General features: G+C 42.1%; 1 protein-coding gene across 1 annotated transcript in view; it reads right to left on the bottom strand.

Moving 5' to 3' along the window:
- Nucleotides 1-21798, bottom strand: part of UPF1 (UPF1 RNA helicase and ATPase) — a 3097516-nt gene that overhangs the window by 1549354 nt on the left and 1526364 nt on the right. Inside the window, exon 11 of the mRNA XM_044054826.1 lies at nucleotides 13200-14493. Coding sequence (XP_043910761.1) covers nucleotides 13200-14493 — 1294 coding nt within the window. The remainder of the gene's footprint in view (nucleotides 1-13199; nucleotides 14494-21798) is intronic.

Genomic DNA, 21798 nt, shown 5'->3' with positions numbered 1-21798 from the left:
CTGTCTGGACTGATTTTGCCTTTTCTTCCATTTTCTTCATAACCTGTTGGGCAGGTGTACCAAACAAACTTGTTTTATCCATAGGAGCATCTAGCAATTTAGATTTAACATGATCCGGTAAAGCTTGCTCCTTTAGCCATGCATGCCTTCTAATTACAGTGCCAGTCATGGCTGATCTAAATGAAGCCTCCAGTGCATCATAGCCACATTTTAAAGAATGGTTACTAACTTGCTGTATGTTATTTACCATTTCTAATACATATTTCTTATCAAGAGATTCATCAGTGGTTAGCTTTTAGTTAACTGATCAAGCATAAACTCTTGGTATTGTATCATGTGAAACTGACAGTTTAAAGCTCTAGCTGAGAGAGTGGCTGAAGTGTAAACCTTTGTACCCCATCTGTCTAATGCCCTTGCTTCCCTTTCAGAAGGAACAGGGTTTTAGCTATGGTCGCTGCAACTGCCTTGGGACCCTGGGAAATAGTTTCGGATCTGCAAGAGGGCCTTGTAAAGGTGGTGATGAGTATCTGGCACCCTGTAAAATCTGTCTGGTTTGGCAGGCTGGGGGTAAAGAATCTGGAGCGGAGCAGACATCATTGAAAGCATCATCCACCACAGAGAGAACAGGAGGTATAGCTAAGGGCCTGTGCTGTGGAAGGTGCAAAAGGTCCTAAGTCTTTTCTGGAGTCTGAAAAATCCTGTTGCTGCCATTGGAACTGTTCTATGGCATGCAAGGTTTCCCCAAAGGAAAATTCTTCTGGTGGGGAAGCAGCTGGAATGGATTCTTCAGCATCAGAATCTTCAAAATTGGAGAAAGGAGCCTCTGGCTGGTCAGTTATGTCTGATTCATCAGCAGAATCATCAGAGGACACTGGCTCATGGGGCTCTGCCCTAGGTCTCTTCTCTGGGGGCTGAGAGGCCCTGTCTGGGTGAGATTGAGATCCTCTAATTAATGAAATTAAATCTTCTGCCAAAGTAAGCATTTGAGAACTGGAAGAGGGCCTGGTTGAGGGGGTTTAACAGGCACTGTTTTAGTAGTCTTGGCTGCTTTAGCCCTGGCGAAGGCCTTAATGGACATGGCTGCTGGAGGCCTAGCAGCACCACGTGCTGGGGTAGAGACATCCAAGGGAATGGTGTCTGATAAGTCAGTGGCAAGCACCGTGGTGGGTAAAATTTCTGAGGCCGATTCAAGAGTGTTAGCAGGGACCTCAGTTGTAGAGATAGATTCAGCTGTATTTTGATCAGTTTTCTCGGTTTCGGCGAAACCGACACTTTTGCTTAACCGTGGTTTTTCTTTCGTTTTTGGCAGAATGCGGATCCGGCGGCATAATGTCGCAAATCAGAACCGAAAAACTGTTCTGCAAACTCCGACCGACATCTAAGCGTGTTGAAAGAAGCACAGGACTAACAGGCTGCTACGTCGTGGGCTGGGCCTAAGCAAGGCAGGCAGTAAGAGTGGAAATCTTTATGAGGTATTTGTTTCCCACAGGTTAAACAATTATTAACTTTTTCTGACATCGGCTGAGGCAAGAAAGAGTCCCAAGTCTTGGTAATCTCTGGATCACTTGCGCACTTTGCTAACAGCTTCTGCTTGCAAGAAAGACTGAAGAAAATGGCGTCGGCTGATGCTTTTATACCAGTCCAACAGAGATGACGTCGGGTGAAGTGGACCCGGACTTTGGAATCCGGCCGACTGAAGGGCTGCCTGACGACAGGACAACCCAGTTGTTATGACTGCAGATGCATCCATGAAGGACATCAGAGGAGCCGAATGTATCGATTCCAAAGAAGGGAACCTCAGACTCTTGTGGCTCCACGAAGGCTCCGAAGTTTCTGATGCAGCCGATGGGGAGATGGGTCTTATCGGTTCCAGACGGAACCGAAGTAGCAGGTAGAGTCTGAACCAAAGACTGCTCCGAACTTGGAGCAGACAGCTTGATAGATTTAGGGGATTTCACAGGCTGAGTCTTGGCCAGTGAATCCTGGGACTTTAAAAGACACCTAAGAATAATTATTCTTATGCTCCTGCAGAACTCTTGGACTAACTGCATGGCAGATAGAACAAGAGTCCTGCAGGTGCACAGCGCCTAAACAGACGCAAGAAGTGTGCCCATCTGTCAGAGACATTTTCTGACAGCATGAGTCGCACTTCGTGAACCCAGACACTTTGGATTCTTTCGACATCCTGTAACAAGAAATACAATAGCTAACAAATAAAAATACAGTCTACAGAAAAACACAGTATACTAGACACTAAAGCTAAAGTTTTTTTTTTTTTTTTGATAGGAAAGCCTCTAACTTTAATGGCTATCCTATAAAGAACGTAAAAGGAAAGCCTCTAACCTAAACGGCTAACCTGACAAGAAAAGGATATGGAGGGGGGGGAGGGAGAGAACTCTCTAAATTAAACAAGTTCTACAAAGAAGGGAGGAAGCTACAAATACACACATAGCTAACAACAAAAATAAGACTAAAAGTTAACAATAACCCCTAGGAAAAGACTATTTCTAGTAAAAAAAAGTTCTATAAAGAAACTTTGTACGAGCCTGAGCCAGAAAAACAACACCTCGCAGCTGAAGCAGCAAACGAGATCTGAGTAGCTATCACTAGGCATCATGGGATAAGGGGTAGCCTCGAGCCAGTAAACAGCTCTCGAGCTATAGAAGATGGCAGAGTCGGGGCAGAGGATCGGCTCCGATCCCAACCAGCAAGAATGAAGGCGAGATAGACAACTTAACATCAAAAAGTTCAGGAGTTGGCCAACCGACACTTGCGAACTGCTTCTGATGTAATGGCGTTGGCTGCATCTTTTATACCCCTAACAACCTGACGTCATGGAATAAGTGACAGCATTCGACGCAGAAATCCCAAGACTATGGTATTCAGGCTGGCTGAGGGTTACCTGCAGGCAGATAACCCAAATGTGATGACTGCAACAGTGAAACATGAAGAACATCCTCTGAAGCATTATCTGTCTGTTCAGCAAGTGCTGATGTCACATACTAGGCTGAGTTCCCTAGAGCGAGTGCACCTTATACCATTTGATTTACAAACATGCATTTCCATTACAGCCTGATCCGAGACTGCTATACATGTAATGCAGACGTCACCTCTGAGTAGTCTAAGACACAGCATACAGTGACAGTGATTTCAGTCTCAGTTTGACATGCTGAAGACCCTGAATTTTCTTTGCAAGAAACCTTTTAAGGTCTTTCCAGTTGCTGAAGGTGCCTGGTAAGCTACATACAAAAGGTAGCAGGTTGGCTATTTCTGCAGGTTCAATATATGTGGTGCCATTAAAGTACAGTTTTGTACCTATCATAAATGAGGATGTTCGAGTGTATACCCTGCTGCAGTCATCACACTTGGGTTATCCTGTCGTCAGGCGGTCCCGCAATCGGCCTGAATTCTAAAGTCCTGGTCCGGCGTCGGTTGCCGTTGCTTCTTCCCTGACGTCAGAGCGCCAGGGGTATACAAGAGGCATCAGACGCCATTTTCTTCAGTTTTTCATGCCCCAGATGTCAGGTGCCCCCCAAAAGGTGGTCAGTAGATAGTACCAATAATAAAAGTTTAGCACAAACAAAACATCCCTCCAGCTATAAGCAAATACACCACAAAGGTTGTATCAGATTTTAAGGAACTGAGCGGTTTCAGTTAGGTCAGAGGGGATGGAGGGAGGGTAACCTGGACTGCAGCAGGGTATACACTCGAACATCTACATTTATGGTAGGTACAAAACTGTACTATGTTCGTGTTACCCTGCTGCAGTCATCACACTTGGGTTGAATCCCAAAGCTATGGTTGGGAGGAGGAGTCAAACAGGGTTAGAGGAGGCTAGAAGGCTCTGCAAAACTGCAGTGGCGAAGCCAGCTCTAGACTTAGAGTAAAGTGGTAAGTGATAGTGTTTGGTGAAGGTGTGTACTGAACTCCAAGTTGCAGCTTCCAGAATATCCTTGGTTGGCACCCCCCTGAGGAAGGCTGTAGATGTAGCTGCTGCCCTGGTGGAGTGGGGCCTTATGCTAGCAGGAAGTGGTTTTCCATGATGTGTTGCAAAAACGTATGCAATGTCCTATCCATTTGGAAATGGTCTGTTTTGAGATAGCCTTTCCTTGTGATGCTGTAGCATAGGATACAAAAAGCTGGTCAGATTTTCTGAAAACCTTAGTTTTATCCAAGTAGTAACGTAGTTGCCTGTTAATGTCCAAGGAGTGCAGGAGTCTTTCTCTTTTGTTCTGTGGATTTGGGAAGAAGGTGGGTAAATGGATGGTTTGATTTAGAGCCACACTGGATACCACCTTTGGCATAAAGGAGGGGTTAGTTCGTAGAGAAACTCTGTCTTGATGAAAAATGAGGAAAGGCTCTACTGCCATTAGTGCCTGTAGCTCTGAGACTCTTCTGGCTGAAGTAATTGCTAGCAGCAGGGCAGTCTTCCATGATATAAACTTTAAATCAGCTGAGAAAGCTGGCTCAAAAGGTGGCAGCGTAAGTTTTTCCACAACAAAGTTGAGGTCCCAAGTTGGTGTTGGTGCTGTCATAGGAGGCCTAATGTTTTAGGCCCCTCTGAGGTACTGCCTTATAAGTGGATGTGAAAATAAGGGAGGATCCTTGTTGTAGTGAGCTGAAACAGCTGAGACGTGGATTTTAATAGATGAAAAAGAAAGTCCTTTGTGTAACATCTCAGTTAAATATTGTAGAATCTGAGGTATGTCCGGCTCAAGGGTATTTTGGCCTTTAGCTTGGTTCCAGGCGCAAAATCTTTTCCATTTGTCTGAGTAGGCTTTCCTGGTGCTGGGCCCTCCTGGCCTCCAGAATGACATCCATAACAGCTTGTGAAAGAGGAGCTGGCTGGTTGCTTAGGTGATTTGCCATGCAGCCAAATTTAAGGTTTTGAGCTGGCTGTATAGAATCTGACTGTCTCACTGTGTGAGCAGACGAGGAATTTGTGGTAAAATCCATGGTGGGCCGTGGGCCATGTTCCTTAGTAGTGGGTACCAGTGCTGGCGTGGCCAGTCTGGAGCAATGAGTATCATCCGGGGTCTCTCCAACCTGACTTTCAGCAGCACCTTTGTGAGAAGGGGCAATGGAGGAAAGGCATATACTGTCAGCATTTTCCAACTGAATGAGTGTGTGTCCACTTTCCAAGCCTGATGGTGAAATGTCCTGGTGCAAAATTTTGATAGCTGATAGTTTTGGGGGTTGGCAAACAGGTCTATGTCTATTTTGAGTTATCATTGCAAATACTTGTGGATCCAGTTTCCACTCGTGGGGATCCATGACGTTCCTGCTTAGGTCGTCTGCCCATGTGTTCTTTTATCCTGGCAGGAATTGATCTTGTAATTGAACTTGGTAAGCCAGTGCTGTGTTCCTCAAGGTCATTGCTTGCCTGCATAGAGGGTAGGAGTGTGTACCCCCCTTGTTTATGTACCACATTACCGTGGTGTTGTCTGTCCTTATTATAAGCTGTCCTGGATGTAAGAGGTCCTTGAAGGCTGTCAGAGCATTCTGTACAGCTAGCATTTATTTTTGATTGATGTGCAGATTTCTTTGATCTGCAGTCCACATGCCTTGAACGCACTGTCCTGCCATGTGTGCCCCACAGGCATAGTCCGATGCATCTGTCAGTTTGCCTGGCTGGGGGTAAGGTGAAAGGCTGACCCTTGTTGAGGTGACATGCCTGTGACCACCATAGAAAATCCTGTTGAAGGCAGGGAATAAGAGGTATCATTGTTTCCAAGCTGTGGCTGTGTTGAGTCCATACGCTTTTCAGGTACCATTGTAATTTCCTCATATGCAGTTTTGCAAATGGTATTAGTAGTATGCAAGATGCCATGAAGCCCAAGGCCTGCGGAATTTTTCTTGCAGGGAGTTGGGTCTTTGTTGCCATTATTTTGAAGTATAGAGTTAGTTGTAGTTTGTCTGGCGTCAGATAAGCCATCTGGGCCATTGTATTCAAGCTGGTACCCAGGAATGTCATTTTGTGAGGGCACTAGTTTTGATTTCTTTTCGTTTACTGTGTACCCTAGGTAACTCAGAAGGTGTTTTACAAAAGCCAGATGTTGTAAGAGAATGTCCTTGCTTTCTACTTGGATGAGGCAGTCGTCCAGGTATGGGTATATTTGAATTCCTTTGTCTGCAGTATGCAATTACTGGTGCCAGGCATTTTGTGAAGACCCTGGGCGCAGTAGAGAAGCCAAAGGGCAGTGCAGAGAATTGGTAATGGGTTGAACCTGCAATGAAACGGAGACATCTTCTGCAATTTTGTCTGATACGGACATGCAGGTATGCCTCCTTGAGGTCCAACGTTACTAGCCAAGCTTTCTTGCCAAACATGGGAAGAAGCTGCTGTAGTGTTATAGCATCTTGAATTTGGGTACTTGCAAGAAGGTGTTTAGAATCGAAAGGTCCAGAATGGGTCTCCAAGCATTGTCCTTTCTGGGGACTAGAAAGAGCCTTGAGTAAAATCCTTGGCCTTGCTCCTGTGTAGGTACCAGTTGAATGGCTCTCACGTCCACGAAAGCTGTAATTTGTTTTTGTGCCTCTGCCCATTGATTTTGTGGCAGGTTTGGCATTCCTTTTATCCTTGGCAAGGTGTGGAAATGGAATCTGTGTCCTTGCGAGATAATGTCTAGGACTCATTTGTCCTTTGTAATGATGCGATAGTTGTATGCAAAAAGTGCTAATTTTCCTCCCAGGGAGCTGCCAAGAGAGCTTTGCTTGGCAGTCTGAGGTTTAAGTCATTGTGTTTGTCTTCTAGTAGTTTGGGACCTGTTTTCTCCTCCCTTCTGTGTTGCAGTGCCTCATTGCCAAGGTTTGTAAGGGATTTGTGCTTGACCTCTGCCCCTTGGGCGTCTGTATTTACCCCTCTGTGGTCTGTCAGAAGCTGGAAAGGACCAATTTTTTGTTGGCAAATTTCTGCTGAAGCGGGGGGGTTGCACCTGTAAGAAATCTTTGACTCTCTGCATAGATTTTGCCTTATCCTCCATTTTCTTTAAAACCTCTTCTGCTTTAACTCCAAATAAGACATCCTGCTGTAAGGGTGCATCTAGTAACTTTGCTTTAACCATGATCAGGCAGAGTTTGTTCCTTTAACCAAGCATGCCTACATATAACAGACCCAGTAACAGCAGCTCTACAGGAAGCTTCCAAGGAATCAAATCCACATTGTAAAGTATGTTTGCCCACCTGTTGAGCTACATGCAACAGGATCCTGCATTTCCTTGAATTCAGACTGTTGAGGGTACATGCTCATCTTTTGTTTTATTTGAGACATTAGGAATCGCTGGTATTTCAGCATGTGAAATTGACAATTTAGTGCTCTCATAGCTAGAGAAGCTGAGGTGTAGACCTTCTTCCACCACCTATCTAGTGCTCTGGAGTCCCTTTCAGAGGGTACAGGATTTTTAGCCATAGAAGCCTTAGCCCCTTTGGGACCCTGGGAGATTGTCTCTGGGTCAGCAACCGGGCTTTTGTAAAGGAATTTGTGAGAGAATCTGGATTTAGACTAGATTCTAAGTAAACATCATCCACAATGTCCAAAACTGGAGGGATAGCAAGTGGTCTGTGTTGGGGGAGTAAAAGAAACTCTCTGAGCCTTCTCTTTGAGTCTGAGTAGTCCTGACCTTCCCAGTGGAAATGTTCCCTCATAGTATAAGGTTTTCCCAAAGGAATAGTCTTCAGGGGGAGAAGCTGAGGGAATGGAATCTTCAGCATCAGAATCTTCATAAGGGGGAAAGGAGTAATCCTGTTCCTCAGAGGAGGCTGAAGAAATAGACACTTGATCAGAGGAGGCATAATCCTCCTCTTGTCTAGGCCTTTTGTCTGGGGGGGGGGGGTTTGGGAACCCCTGATTAAAGAAATCAAATCTTCAGCCATTTTAACCATCTGTTTCTCAGGCATGGGGCCTTGAACTGGAGACTGATGTGCAGTCTTTTTTGGTTTTAGAGGAGTCTTAAGCTTAGCATAAGTTTTTATGGTGAGAGTAGTCGGTCTGAAGACACCTTCTGAAACTGAAGGTGTTTCCACAGCACCTGCTTTGCCTTCTGCAATGTTGTCGGTAGGGCCTAAAGAAAATGGCTGCGTCGGCCTAAAACTCTCTGCTTGAGAATCAGAAGCGGTCTGGGGTTGCAATTCTGCGGTCGCCAGGGGCTGCGTAGGCACCTCACTGAAAACCGGAGAACCGGAGACCAGCCCAGCCGAGCCCTCAGAGTCTGTTTTGGATCTAGGCTGCCTGTCTATCTTTGTGCTTTTTATGCACGCCGGTAGTCGGTTGCTCTGACAGCACAGTGTAATTAAATTTCCTACCAAAGTAGTGTCGTACAAAATCAAAGTGTCGCTTTATAGTTCGCTTATTGAACCTAGCACAAAACCGACAACCAGTGACATCATGGTCTGGGCCTAGGCAAGGAATACAATAAGAATGAAAGTCCTTATGAGGTATTTGCTTCCCACAAGAAATGCAATTGTTAACTTTTTCTGACATCGGACTGAGGCAAGAAAAGGTTCCCCAATGGGGTACTTAGCTTTTAAGACTTCGGACTGAAATTAGATTCGAAAATCTCAGGTGTCGGCCGGCGGGCACTTGCGAACGGCTTCTGCTTCGGGCACCACGCGGCAAGAAAGACTGAAGAAAATGGTGTTGAATGCCTCTTATATACCATATAAGAAGCGACGGCAACAGACGCCGGACCAGGACTTTGGAATTCAGGCAGACTTCGGGACCGCCTGACAACAGGATAACCCAAGTGTGATGACTGCAGCAGGGTAACACGATGAACATCAACCAGTTACGCACAGATGTGGTTTTTCCTTTAAGGTTTCTGACATGGCTAAAGGTCTTAGAGTTATCCGTAGCGAAAGTTAATATGGATTCATAGTTATCTACTGCCTTACGAGGCGTCTCATTTGCTTGTTTACCCAGAGGGAATACTTTTAATTCACAGACCATTCCTTTATGCACTTGGACAGCAATTTCTCTCTCACTGTATAACCTGTCAATGGCAGATGTCCACCAGGCAGGCTGGTTCTTTCTTGAGGATCTTTTCACCCTATCAGGTATGGCTGAGTCAATACATATGTTGTTGTCTTTCGGCTTATCCCGGTTAGGGGTCGCCACAGTGGAACTCTGGTCCGCTAATGTTTGGTAGTGGATTTTTACGTGCCGAGTTACCAGCCCTGACGCACAACCTTCAACGAAGGCACGCCCATTAATGCATGCCTCCAAACAGAAGACGCTCTAGCTGAGAATCGAACGAGACAGCGTCTTGCTGTGAGGCGACAACGCTACCGCAGCACCACAAAACACTGGTGTAAATCTCAGCATAGGTGTCCATCGTTATCAGTGAGGAAAGGGGCTATGAAGCTATTAATGCCATCACATATTCGGTTGTAGTTGGCTCTGAAGTTTAGTTTAGTGCAGATGTTACTTCTGAGACCGATTTATGATCAGTCCTCACTAAAGAGGACTGCACGCATGGGGTGGTGTGATGATCAACCATGTTAGTGAGCACCACATAGAATGCTTGAGCCCCTTGCGGCAGTGTGATTCAACTGGCCCAGGGTACTGGACTTGAAATCCAAGAACCTTTCGGCAAGTGTATTAGTACAAGTATAATTTACCCCATCTATGGATGGGTAGTTAAAGTCACCTAAAACTAGGGTGTTGGGTTATATCTTGAATGATTCAAGTAGATCCAAGTATGTAGTGTGGGTATCCTTGTTCATGTAGAGAATCTTATAACTGGCACTAACTTGGAAAGGAGACTTACTTAAAAGTCAACTGGAACTGGATTAATTCAAGGAAATAATTTTGTTTAAATAATCTAAAGATGCATTTATCTTTGAAAACTACTGATACTCCACCTCAGTTCTCGCACTTTCAGTTTGTGATCTGAATGTGTGGAAGGCATGGTACAGCTGGGCTGTTTTTTGCAGCCTTAAACCAAGTCTCTGACTGCAAAGATGTCAGCATCTTCTCTAAGGTGAAAACTGCTCCCAGTGAGTGCAGTTTTAGGTTTAGACTTCTAGTGTTTAGCAGCATAACCTTAAGAACAAAGATGATGGTAAATGAAACACTAAATAAATCACAATCCAGGCAGCACTGGTAAATCCTGAAACAGTACGATTAAAACATCTATTCAAAGGACGTAGAAAAAAGCATTTACTCTTCACAACAATAAAATAGACAGCATTTAATCTTCAACAATAAAATAAGCGCTTTTGTTTCTTACACTTAGAAACTTCATCAGATAAAAACTTAAAACTATTTCCATTTAAATGGAATGTTTTACTTACCACCCAGTAAAAAAGCTGATATCACAACAAAATCAACCAATCAAAACTGAAGGACGCAAACCAGGTCCCATTCAGAAAATTGAAAAGCTGTTCATCTACTAAAACCTTTAACGCATTTCCCATAACATCATACTGATAACTACTTTTAATTTAAACAAAAGAAAATTACCTATTCAATGCTTTTAGTTTTAAAATACTCGAAATAGAAACTTGATCATTTAGTCCCAGCCAGGATGTTGCATTTACACTTAAATGCCACACCAGCTCACATCATTCAAGGAAAAATGACCCACCCTTCATTCATAACCAAGGCTTCCAATACAATCAATGAACGAATGTTCTGGTTGTTCCAGGCAATGTCTAGCCAAAGCGTTAGTATTCTTTTGATTCATGTCCCTAATGTGTTCATATATCCAGTTTTTAATTTCCAATCAGTTTTTCCATGTAAAAAGCAGAACACAGGGAACAAGTGCAATATACAACCCCTTTCACTATTGCATGAATATTTTGCATACAAGTTAACCTTCACACAATTAATACTAATTTCTTTGATTTACAAAACAAATAAAAACCACTTTGTTTCATAAAATCTTCTTCACGTAAAACTTTTTCTGCTCAAAAATATCCTTTAGATTCCTCCCTTTCCTGTAGACTGTAATAGGTTTCTCCCCCATGGCATCCCTAATATCTATCGTTTTTCAAAATCTCCCATTTTTTCGCCAAGATGTTACTAACTGTACTATCACAAAAAGTAGTGGTAAAAGAACTTATAAAATTTATATTAAAATCAATATTGTTGAAAACATAATCCAAAGTATTCCCTGTATTACTATCAATCAGTGCAATATCCACAGATACTTGGCTGTTCAAAATTGGTCTAAAATAACACCATTCTCTTTTGTTGACTACCTCTAATATAACATCATTAAATAATCTAAGGGGGAAACCTCATTTTAAAAAACATGTTTTTTAAAAGATCACATTCATCCAAAGAAGATTCAAAAGTGCTCACCACCCTACCAGTCCTTACAAACTGACCTTTCAAAACAACCCTCCTCTTTTTAAAGGGGTGAGCACTTGTAAACCGGTAGAAACTATTGGAATAAGTTTCCTTCCCAAAAATCTCTGGTATAAAACCCATTAACATTCTTTTTAAATAACACATCTAGATATATTTGATCCAAACTTAAAAATGAGTAAAACTAAGGACATGGTACTATTAATATATCGAATGAAGGGTCCTATATCATCCACAAAACCTTTCCAAAGTATGAATATATCAAACAAAATACGAGTATAGAAGTGGCAAATGGTGTACAAGGGTAAGAATTTTTTCTCCCATTGGTACACTATTGTTAGCGTATGTACCCCCACATGTTGACCCAATAGTCACCTCTTCTTTTTGGAGAAAACAGTATTAAAAATTTTTATTTTGTTTGAAGGGAACCATCTCCATCAATTGTTCCAACATATTTACTTGTACTTGGGATACATTTTTATCTAACAAATATTCACAAAACCACTGAACCCCTATGCCATGGGGAAAAACAGTATAAAAATCTTTAAATATCTACAGCGAGAAAAAAACATGTCATCACTAATTTTGTGGGTGTGATACCAGCTGTTTTACAGGGAGGGAAGTAAAACATTCTATTTAAATGGAAAGAGTAAGTTTTTATCAGATTGTGTTTCTTACTGTAAGAAACGAAAGCGTTCATTTTATTGTTAAGATTAAGTACTATTTTACTGCTATGAAGAATAAATGCTGCTATTTGCTACGTCCTTTATGAATGCGTATTTTAATACTGCTTCAGCATATACCGGTTCAGTCTGGTGTATGGCTTAACATAACCTTGAGGTTAAAGAACAAATGTAATGGAGCACACCAGCCAAACATCTAACAAAGTACATACAGAAAAAAGAAAATTCTGTATAGACAGAGGATTTTAACAAAACACTACAGCACATACTAACGAAATAAAGGATGGTAAGTGCTTTCACTAAGTTCAAAACTAAACCGGAGACTCTGCTGATAGAATATAACCAAGAAAATCCAAAAAATCAGTCCGGAGAAAATCGCAACCACTCACTTTAACATCAGTAAGATACAAAATAATGTTTTCGTCAACATAAAACTGACTTCATCAGATACACAGTGGTTAATCAAAACCCTGCTTATTTACTTTTTAAAAACAATCAATTAAACCAATTAATTAAGATTTAAAACAATACATTTACTGACACTGAATGGAAATCATATATTTTTTATATATTTTTTTTAAAAAACGCCACTGGTTTAAAACATCACTAAAATAAACCAAAACATATAAATATATATAAGTGTATAAAATATATAAAATGCTTAAGTGTTTCATGAACTAAATACATAGAAATAATATCAGGGAACTTATACAAATAAAACATAGAAAAACAATATATTATATTACAATCTCCCAGCTTTCAATTTAAGAAGTGGTACAATAGACATAGTATCATTTAGTCCAGGGGTCTTGTTGGCTTCTAATGTTACCTGCCAACAGGTTTCCCTGTGTTCCAATCTTATCTCCCAGGGACCCCCCCCCCTATTATCTCAGGCCATAGTTTCTATAACAAAAAACTCATACTTGGCTTGTGAACATTTTAAAAAATGCTGATAAAGGGCATTGTTAGAATTCTGTTTCTGTATTTCATAAATATGTTCATACATCCTCCTCTTAAGATGTCTTTCAGTTTTGCCAACATAAAATGCTTGGCATAATTAACAGGTCACCGAATATATTACCCCTTGGCTATTGCAATTTGAAAACGTTGTTGCCCTTTATCCATCTGTTTCTTGCTGAAAGAAATATTTTGTCCGTGTGAGAAATACATTTACATTGTAAACATGTGCCACAAATAGGTACCCTTACGTTGGTTGGAATGTCTTATTTATACTGGGTTCATGTTCTAATAAATTCTTGATGTTACTCCCCTTTCTGAACACAGTGTTTACTGTTTTTCCTTTTAAATTAATAAGGTCTGTGATATCACTAAAGGTGTCCCATTCCTGTTGTACTATATTCCTGATGGTCCCAGAATTGGCACTATATTCGGTAATAAATGCTTTATGGAACTCTTGACTGAATCCGGGTTGCCCACCATTTCCTTTAGATTTTACCAACTTCCCTGTACCTAATATAGGTTGATATTTAGTATTCCTGCCTTCCTGAACCTCTTGACGAATACTAGTAATGGATTCTTCAGGGTAACCCCTTTCCTGAAACATCTCAGTAAGTTTAGAACACTCTAATTGGTATTCAAAATCATCCGATGTCATTCGGGAGGCCCAAACAAACTGGCCCTTGACTATGTCCCTTTTCTGATATCTAGGATGTGAACTATTATAATGAATATAACTGTTGGAAAAGGTGGGTTTTCTGTAAATGGAGAATTTGAAACCGGTATCATGGATACTTAATGTCACATCCAAATAGTTGACCCTTTCAGAACTGACCTGATAAGTAAAGGTCAAATAATCAGTGGTGGAATTTAAGTAATTCATAAATTCCCCTATAGTACCGGTCAAACCTGTCCAAAATATACAGATGTCGTCCAAAAACCTTGAGTAAAATATCCAGTTATTCCTGTATTCACTATTAACAATATACTTCTTCTCCCATACTGAAAAGACAATGTCAGCATAGGTAGGGGCACAGTTAGCGCCCATGGCCACCCCAGATTTCTGCTTGAAATATTCACCAGAAAAGTAAATAAAATTGTTATGTAATACTAAATCCGCCAATTCCATGACTAAGAAAATATCAGTGTCACTGGCCTGTATTCCTTCTCTCAAAGCTTCTTCTAACCAAAGTAATCCTTTCTCATGTGGTATAACAGAGAAAAGATCAATCACATCTATAGTGAGAAACTGTAGGCTAGGAACATTAAACTTAGGAACAATTTTACTCAAAAATTCCCAGGAATCTTTAAGTAAATGTTGCTCTCTACCCCACAAGGATTTAAGTTTACAATCTAGAAACTTTGAAAGGGGTGAAATCTTAGATCCCTGGGCAGAAACAATAGGCCTTAAAGGCAGATTTTCCATGTCTTTATGAATTTTTGGTACCCTGAAAATGGCTGGTACCCTGGGATTCTCATTTTCTAGATACCGGTATGTACTAAAATCTATTACACCTTGGTCCAGTAAGTCCTTGATGCACAAATCTATTTTTTTATGTGATATTAATTTCATGAATTGAAACAGGAGTGTAACGTGTATCGTCATGCAAAACAGCATGCATTTTACTTTCATACATGATTTTGTCCATAAGGACTGTGCCACCCCCTTATCTGGCTCCATTACCCTGATATTGGGGTTGGCTTAAGTCAAGGAGTAGATCATATTCAGCAATAGACAAATTGGGAGAATATTTGTTCTTTTATGTAGCTTTTCTGATTTGCTGTTCAATTCTGTTCTCAAGATTCCTTAATTGGGGGTGTATAGGGGGGTTGTAAACGCTGGACCTAATGGGGGTAAGGGTGTCCGTATGTGTAGTGGTTCCAAGTAAATTTTCCAAATTAAGCTTTCTAATAAACATCTTAAGGTCCAAAATGACCTTAGCAATATTACTGTTTCTTTGTGGAACATGCTTAAAACCTTTTGTGAACAGGTCAAAAAAAGTATCAGTAACCGAAAGGTCACTATAATTATATATATAACCTGCTCTGTTAAAAACACAAAAGTTTTTTTGCAAAGTTGTTTCAACAGACCATAAAATTCACAGTATAAAAACAGCAGACATAGCCCTGTAATTAATCATTGACGCTCAGTTTAACTAATCAACCAATCTTTTAGTGCAGCAAGGTCTTCTCTGCTTAAGGTTAGGCCTTAAAGATACTTTACCATTCAATCCCATGCCTCTGTCTGCTTGTAAATTCAAAATGCAGCACAACTCCCTATTCTCAGTTATGTTTTTTATATCTCCTAGCCCATTTCCTACCACTATACTTTGCACTACCTTGTATCTAAAACTATGTTCTGTACATAAATCCAGAAAGTGCTTCACTAGTGAGTTTAACTCATTTCCCTGTCTAATGTCACAAAAATGTTCTCCAGTTCTGTCCTTAAAATGCCAATCCGTATTCCCTATATAAAACTGCTGAAATAACTGGCATTGGGCCTTATAAACCAAGTGTTTAGTAAGGTACTTGGGTACTATTATCAGAGATCTTTTGTCGTTTATAAGGCGGCTCCAACAAAGCCCTGGGAAGACTTCAGCGGGGGGCATTTTCTCTCATCAGACAGAGCAGATTTAACCATTTTATAGGGGGGAGGGTTGAACCCCTGAAAACTTGAGTGTTTGACATTAAAGCCAACTATTATTTATAAGGACTTTTTACAGCAGGAGTATAGGCATAAGAAAGATATCACTGCACTAAAAGCAGTTAATGTTGAAATGATGCTATGTCACCTTACTGGGTCTGTAGGGAGACAGAGGGCATCTGTTATTAATACTAAAAACAATAAATTTGCTCCTTATATCATGACCTATTCAAGTAATGTTAAATTAATAATGATCATAAAGGATAATTGGCCGATTTGGACTACATCACTTGATACCAGACAAATCGTTAGTCTGAACCCTAGAATAATTTTTAAAAATAAAAACAACTTAAACTGAAAAATGTATTACAAATTGCCTGTTTCAGTTAATTTTAATATCATTAGGATGTGCTTGCAGGCCGTCAAGGGTACCTTTCCATGTACGGAATGCAAATATTACAAAGTAGAGTTGTGTACACTTAACATAAATGTACATTTTCAAGTGTATTCACTGAAGTCATTACGTTTGGGTTATCTGCTTGCAATAGCCCTCAGTCGGCGTGATTATCAAAGTTTTGGGTCCCGCGTCGGATGCTATCTCATCTTCCATGACGTCAGGTAGTCAGAAGTATAAAGCATGCAGCCAACGCCATTACATCAGTTTTTCTTGCCCCAGATGTCAGGTGCCCCCATAATGGGAAGCAATTGTACACAAGGTTACACCTCCAACAAAAAAGCAAATACACAAAAAAGCTTTAAGCATAGCAAACAAGAATAGAGGTATAGTCAATAGAGGTCAGGGGGCTGGAGGGAGGGTAACCAGGACTGCAACAGTGAATACACTCAAACATCTACATTTATGCTGTGTACACAATTGTACTATGTTCTTTATGTTTCACTGTTGCAGTCATCACGTTTGGCTAGATTCCCAAAGCTAAGGATGGGAGGAGGTAATTAGATAGCATTACGACCAGTTATAAGGCCCTGCAAGACTGCAGAGACAAAGCCAGCTCTGGATTTAGAAAAAATTGGCAAGTGGTAATGCTTGGCGAAGGTATGTACAGAACTCCAGGTAGCAGTTTCTAGGATGTCCCTGGTAGGGACACCTCTGAGAAAGGCTGTAGAGGTCGATGCAGCCCTGGTTGAATGTGGTCTTATCCCCTGTGGGGTGGGTTTTCCATGGTGCTTATAGCAGAAAAGAATGCAGTGGACTATCCACTTATAAATGGTTGCTTTAAAATGACCATCCCCTCTGCCCCTGCAGCAAATGCAACCAGCAGCTATTCAGATTTCCTGAGGTTTAGTCCTGTCCAAGTAAAATCTAAGTTGTCTGTGAACGTCCAAGGAGTGCAGTATTCGTTCCCCTTTGCTCTGTGGATTAGAAAAGAAGATTGGCAAATGAATGGACTGATTAAGGGCCACACTGGATACCACCTTGGGCATGAAGCAAGGATTGGTCCTGAGGAACACCCTGCCCGCATGAAAGATTATGAAAGGCTCCACTGCCATACGAGCCTGTAATTCAGACACTCTTCTTCCGAGGTGATGGCTAGAAGGAAGGCAGTTTTCCAAGAAAGGAGATTCAACTCTGCACTTGCAGCTGGCTCAAAAAAAGGGAGTGAGCTTTTCCAATACAAAGTTAAGGTCTCAGGCTGGAGTAGGGGCTTTCCTGGGTGGCCTTAAGTTTTTGGCCCCTCTGAGGAACTGCTTCAGCAGTGGATGAGAGAAGAGGGTGGTTCTGTATTATAATGAGCTGAAATGGCTGAGGCATGAGTTTTGATGGAGGAAAAGGGAAGGCCCTTGTGAAGCATCTCAATTAAGTATTGAAGAATCTGAGGTAAATTGGGCGCTGCTGTCGTCATCCCCTGAGTTTGGCTCCAGGAATAGAATATTCTCCATGTTTCAGCATAAGATCTTCTAGTACTAGGCCTCCTTGCCTCCAAAATGACATCCATTACTTGCTTACCGAGGAATGGTAATGGATAGATTAGGTAATTAGCCAGGCTGCCAGGTTCAGGGTTTGAAGCTGTGGGTGTAACATCTGGCCCTCCTGCTGGGACAGCAGGGCAGGAGTCTGAGGCAGGTGCCATGGTGCCAGCAGTGACACTGCGCAAGAGGGGGTACCAGTGTTGGCGGGGCCAGTCTGGTGCAATCAGAATTTCCTTGGTTTGTCCTGTTTGATCTTTAGTAGCACCTTGGAAAGGACAGTCAGTGGGGGGGGGCATAAACTGATAGGTTTTTCCAGGTGAAAGACAGGGCATCCACTTTCCAAGCTTGTCAGAGTCCTTGTGCAGAATTTGTCCAATTGGTAGTTCTGGGAGGAGGCAAACAGGTATATCTCTGGGCTACGCCATTTGTTTCTCAACATGTTGAATATCTTTGGTTCCAGTTTCCACTCATGTGGGTCCATGATATTTTTGCATAGGTCATCTGCCAGTGTATTAAGCTTTCCTGGCAGGAATTGAGTCTGTAGGTGCACTTGGTAGCTCAAGGCTGCTTTCTACAAAGCCATGGCTAATCTGCAGAGAGGATATGAGTGGGTTCCTCTCAGCTTGTTTATGTACCACATAACAGTGGTGTTGTCCACTGATTTGGGGGTAGATCTGGCCAAATGTATGGGGTTGGTAAGAAGTGGAAGTGGAATCTGTATCCTTGGGAAACTATTTAAAACCCATTTGTCCTGGGTAATGAATTCCCAAATTTTTAGCCCGCAGGGCAATCTTTCCCCCTAAAGGAACAGTCAGTTGCGCAGGGCTTGGAAGGATTAAAGTTAAGTCATTGAGACAGTTTACCATAGGGGGGAGTCTGACTACTTCCTGTTTTGGAAGTGGGATCCCCCCACTGCTTATTCCTGTGAATACCTTGGGACTGAAACCTAAGGGTTCTGCTGGTTCTGGGTTCAGACTGAAGGCCTGGAAGAGGCAGGAAAGGACCAATTCTTAGAGGGCCAATGCCTACTGAATCTGGGAGGCTGTACTTGCCGGAAATCTTAAACAGTTCGCATAGATTTAGCTTTTTCCTCCATCTATTGAAGTACCACTAATGCTTTGCTGCCAAACAGGCGGTCTTGGTTTAAAGGAGCATCCAGCAATTTAGCTTTAAAATGATCTGGCAAAGATTGCTCCTTAAGCCAAGCATGCCTTCTAAGTACAGACCCAGTGACAGTAGCCCTGCAAGATGCCTCTAAAGAATCAAAACCACATCTCAAAGTATATTTTCCACCTTGTTCAGCAGAATGCATTAAATCCTGTAAATCTTTGTTTTCAGCACAGTCAGGAATCAACAAAATTTTCTGTTTAAGCAATCCAATAATATGCTGCTGATACTTTAACATATGAAACTGGCAGTTTAAGGCCCTAATGGCCAAGGCTGCAGAAGTATACCTTCTTACCCCATCTATCCAGTGCCCCGGAATCTATATCAGAGGAGTTAGGGGTAGGAATTGTGGCAGTAGTAGCCTTAATGTCCTTGGGTCCCTGTGAAATAATCTCAGGATCTGCAGTGGGATTTTTAAAAAGGAACTTGAGAGAGTCAGGAACCCTGTAATATCTATCAAGTTTTCTGGGAGCAGGAGGTAAAGGAATCAGGGGCCAAGCTAGATTCTGACAAGACAATCAACAATGTCCAATACAGGAGGTATGGCCAAAGGCCTGTGTTGGGACAGGAGTGAGAAATCCCCAAGAATTTTTTCGCAGTCAGAGTAATCCTGGCTCTCAGAGCGAAAATGCTCCTTAGGAGTATGCAAGGTTTCATCAAAAGAGAAATCCTCTGGAGGGGAAGCAGAGGGAATGGAGTCCTCTGCATCAGAATCCTCATAGGCAGAGGAGGATAAATCCTGTTCATCAGAAGAAACAGAAATTTCAGTGTCCATGATCAGAAGAATCAGAAGGGAAATCAGTCCTAGGTATCTTAGTGGCTTCCCCTGATTAGAGTAATAAGGTTTTCAGCCATTTTTATCATTTGTTTTTCAGGCATAGGGGCCTGCCCATGCGGTTTGGGTGTCTGTTTTCCAAGTATGGATCGAGTTTTAGGCCTTGAGGAAGAAGATGGCATCGGTTTAATATGCAAGTCAGTAGGCCTGAATACGCCCCCAGAAACCAGTGCCTGCACAGCGGCTCCAGACCCATCCAAGGTAGAGACATCCGCAGGTTCCACAGACGAATAAGCATATTGCGGCATACCGGATTCTGAATGGGTCTCATTAGAGGCCTGCAAATCTGAAGTAGCAGGTATCAGGGGCTGCAAAAGCACCTCAATGAGAACCAGCGAACTGGCGACTGGCTTAGAAGCGTCGTCAGCAGCTTTGGACCTATGCGGTCTGTCTTTATCTTTGCATTTTTTCAAAATGTCGGTAGTCGGGTGGCTTACTGAAGCCATTTCTGGATAATTGAACAGAGTACCAAAATATTTAAAAGCGTAAATAAACACAAGATGAATAGTACTAGGTTTGAATAAGGCACAAAATTGACAGTGAGGTACGTCGTGGTCTGGGCCTAGGCAAGGAATGCAGTACGAATGAAAATCTTTATAAGGTATTAGCTTTCCACAAGAAGTACAACTTAACTTTTACTAAATCCGGTTTAGAGCAAGAAATAGGTTACCCAACGGAGTACTTAGCTTAGTTGAAGACTTCAGTTCTGAAACTCGAAAAAGTACACTTGTGTACACTTACCATAAAATGTAGATGTTCGAGTGTATTCATTGTTGCAGTCATTACATTTGGGTTATCTTGCTGGCAGGTTGCCCTCAGTCGGCCTGAATTCCAAAGTCTTGGGTCCTGCGTCGGTTGCTGTCGCCTCTTCCCTGAAGTCAGGTCGTAGGGGGTATATAAAAGATGCAGCCGACGCCATTTTTAGTTTTTCTTGCCCCAGATGTCAGGTACCCACAAAAGGGTAGGCTAAAATTAGGTAAATAAAACATACATGCACCAAAATAAGTTTTACCTACCTCTATAAACAAATACACCATCTAGGTTGTATAGATTAGAGAAGAAAAGATAAGTTACAGCAAAAATAAGGGGGATGGCGGGTGAGTAACCTGGACTGCAACAGTGAATACACTATCTACATTTATGTTAAGTGTACAAAAAGTACAGTTTTGTACCTACCATAAATGTAGATGTCCGACAGGCATGCATCTGCAGTCCTTACAAATGGGTTGTCCTGTCGTCAGGCAGCCCTTCGGTCGGCCGGATTCCAAAGTCTGGGTCTGGCCTCGGCTGGTGTCACACTTCACCCGACGTCATAGCGGCAGTTCTTCGGGTATAAAGGCATCAGCCGACGCCATTTTCCTCAGTGTTTCTTGCCCCAGATGCCAGGTGCCCTCTAGGAAGGCTAAATTTGGATAAATGCAAATGGTTCCAAATAGTAGAGAGCAAACAAAAAATAAGCATGTATGTACATATATACAAACAAATACACCATAATAGATTCCCCCAGCTAGCTACAAGATGGGCAAATACCCTAGGAGTACCACAGAGGGGAAGGAGGGTGGGTAATCCTGACTGCAGATGCATGCCTATCGGACATCTACATTTATGGTAGGTACAAAACTGTACTATGTCCTTCAAGGATGCATCTGCAGTCCTTACAAATGGGTAGAATATCATAGCCAAACTGGGGGAGGAGGAGAAATAAGATTATGGTGTAGTTAAGATCCCTTGCAAAACAGCAGTGGCAAAACCTGCTCGGGATCTGGAGTATAAAGGTAAATTATAATGCTTGGCAAATGTATGCACGGAGCTCCAAGTAGCAGCCTCTAAAATGTCCTTGGTAGCCACTCCTCGTAAGAAAGCTGTGGTAGTGGCTGTAGCCCTTGTAGAGTGAGGCCTGATGTTTTCTGGAGTTTTCTTCCCATGGTAGGAGTAACAAAATCTAATGCAATTTCCTATCCACTTAGAGATTGTCTGTTTTGAAATTGCTTTTCCTTCCATTCCTGTCGCATATGCTACCAGTAGCTGGTCAGTCTTTCTATTGCTCTTGGTCCTGTCCAGGTAGTAGCGTAATTGTCTATGTACATCCAAGGTATGCAACAGCCTTTTTCTCCCCTCTTCTGTGGGTTGGGGAAGAATGTTGGTAGGCGGATAGCTTGATTTAAAGATACCCTGGAGACCACCTTTGGCATAAAAGAAGGATTAGTTCTCATGGACACTATCTTGATGGAAGATCAGGAAGGGCTGTACTGCCATTAATGCCTGTAGCTCAGAT

This window comes from Protopterus annectens, chromosome 13.part0, assembly GCF_019279795.1.
Source record: "Protopterus annectens isolate FY-2018-M chromosome 13.part0, PAN1.0, whole genome shotgun sequence".
Lineage (NCBI taxonomy): Eukaryota > Metazoa > Chordata > Ceratodontiformes > Protopteridae > Protopterus > Protopterus annectens.
Note: the sequence above shows the minus strand (reverse complement) of the source record. Positions and strands in the feature narration are given on the sequence as shown.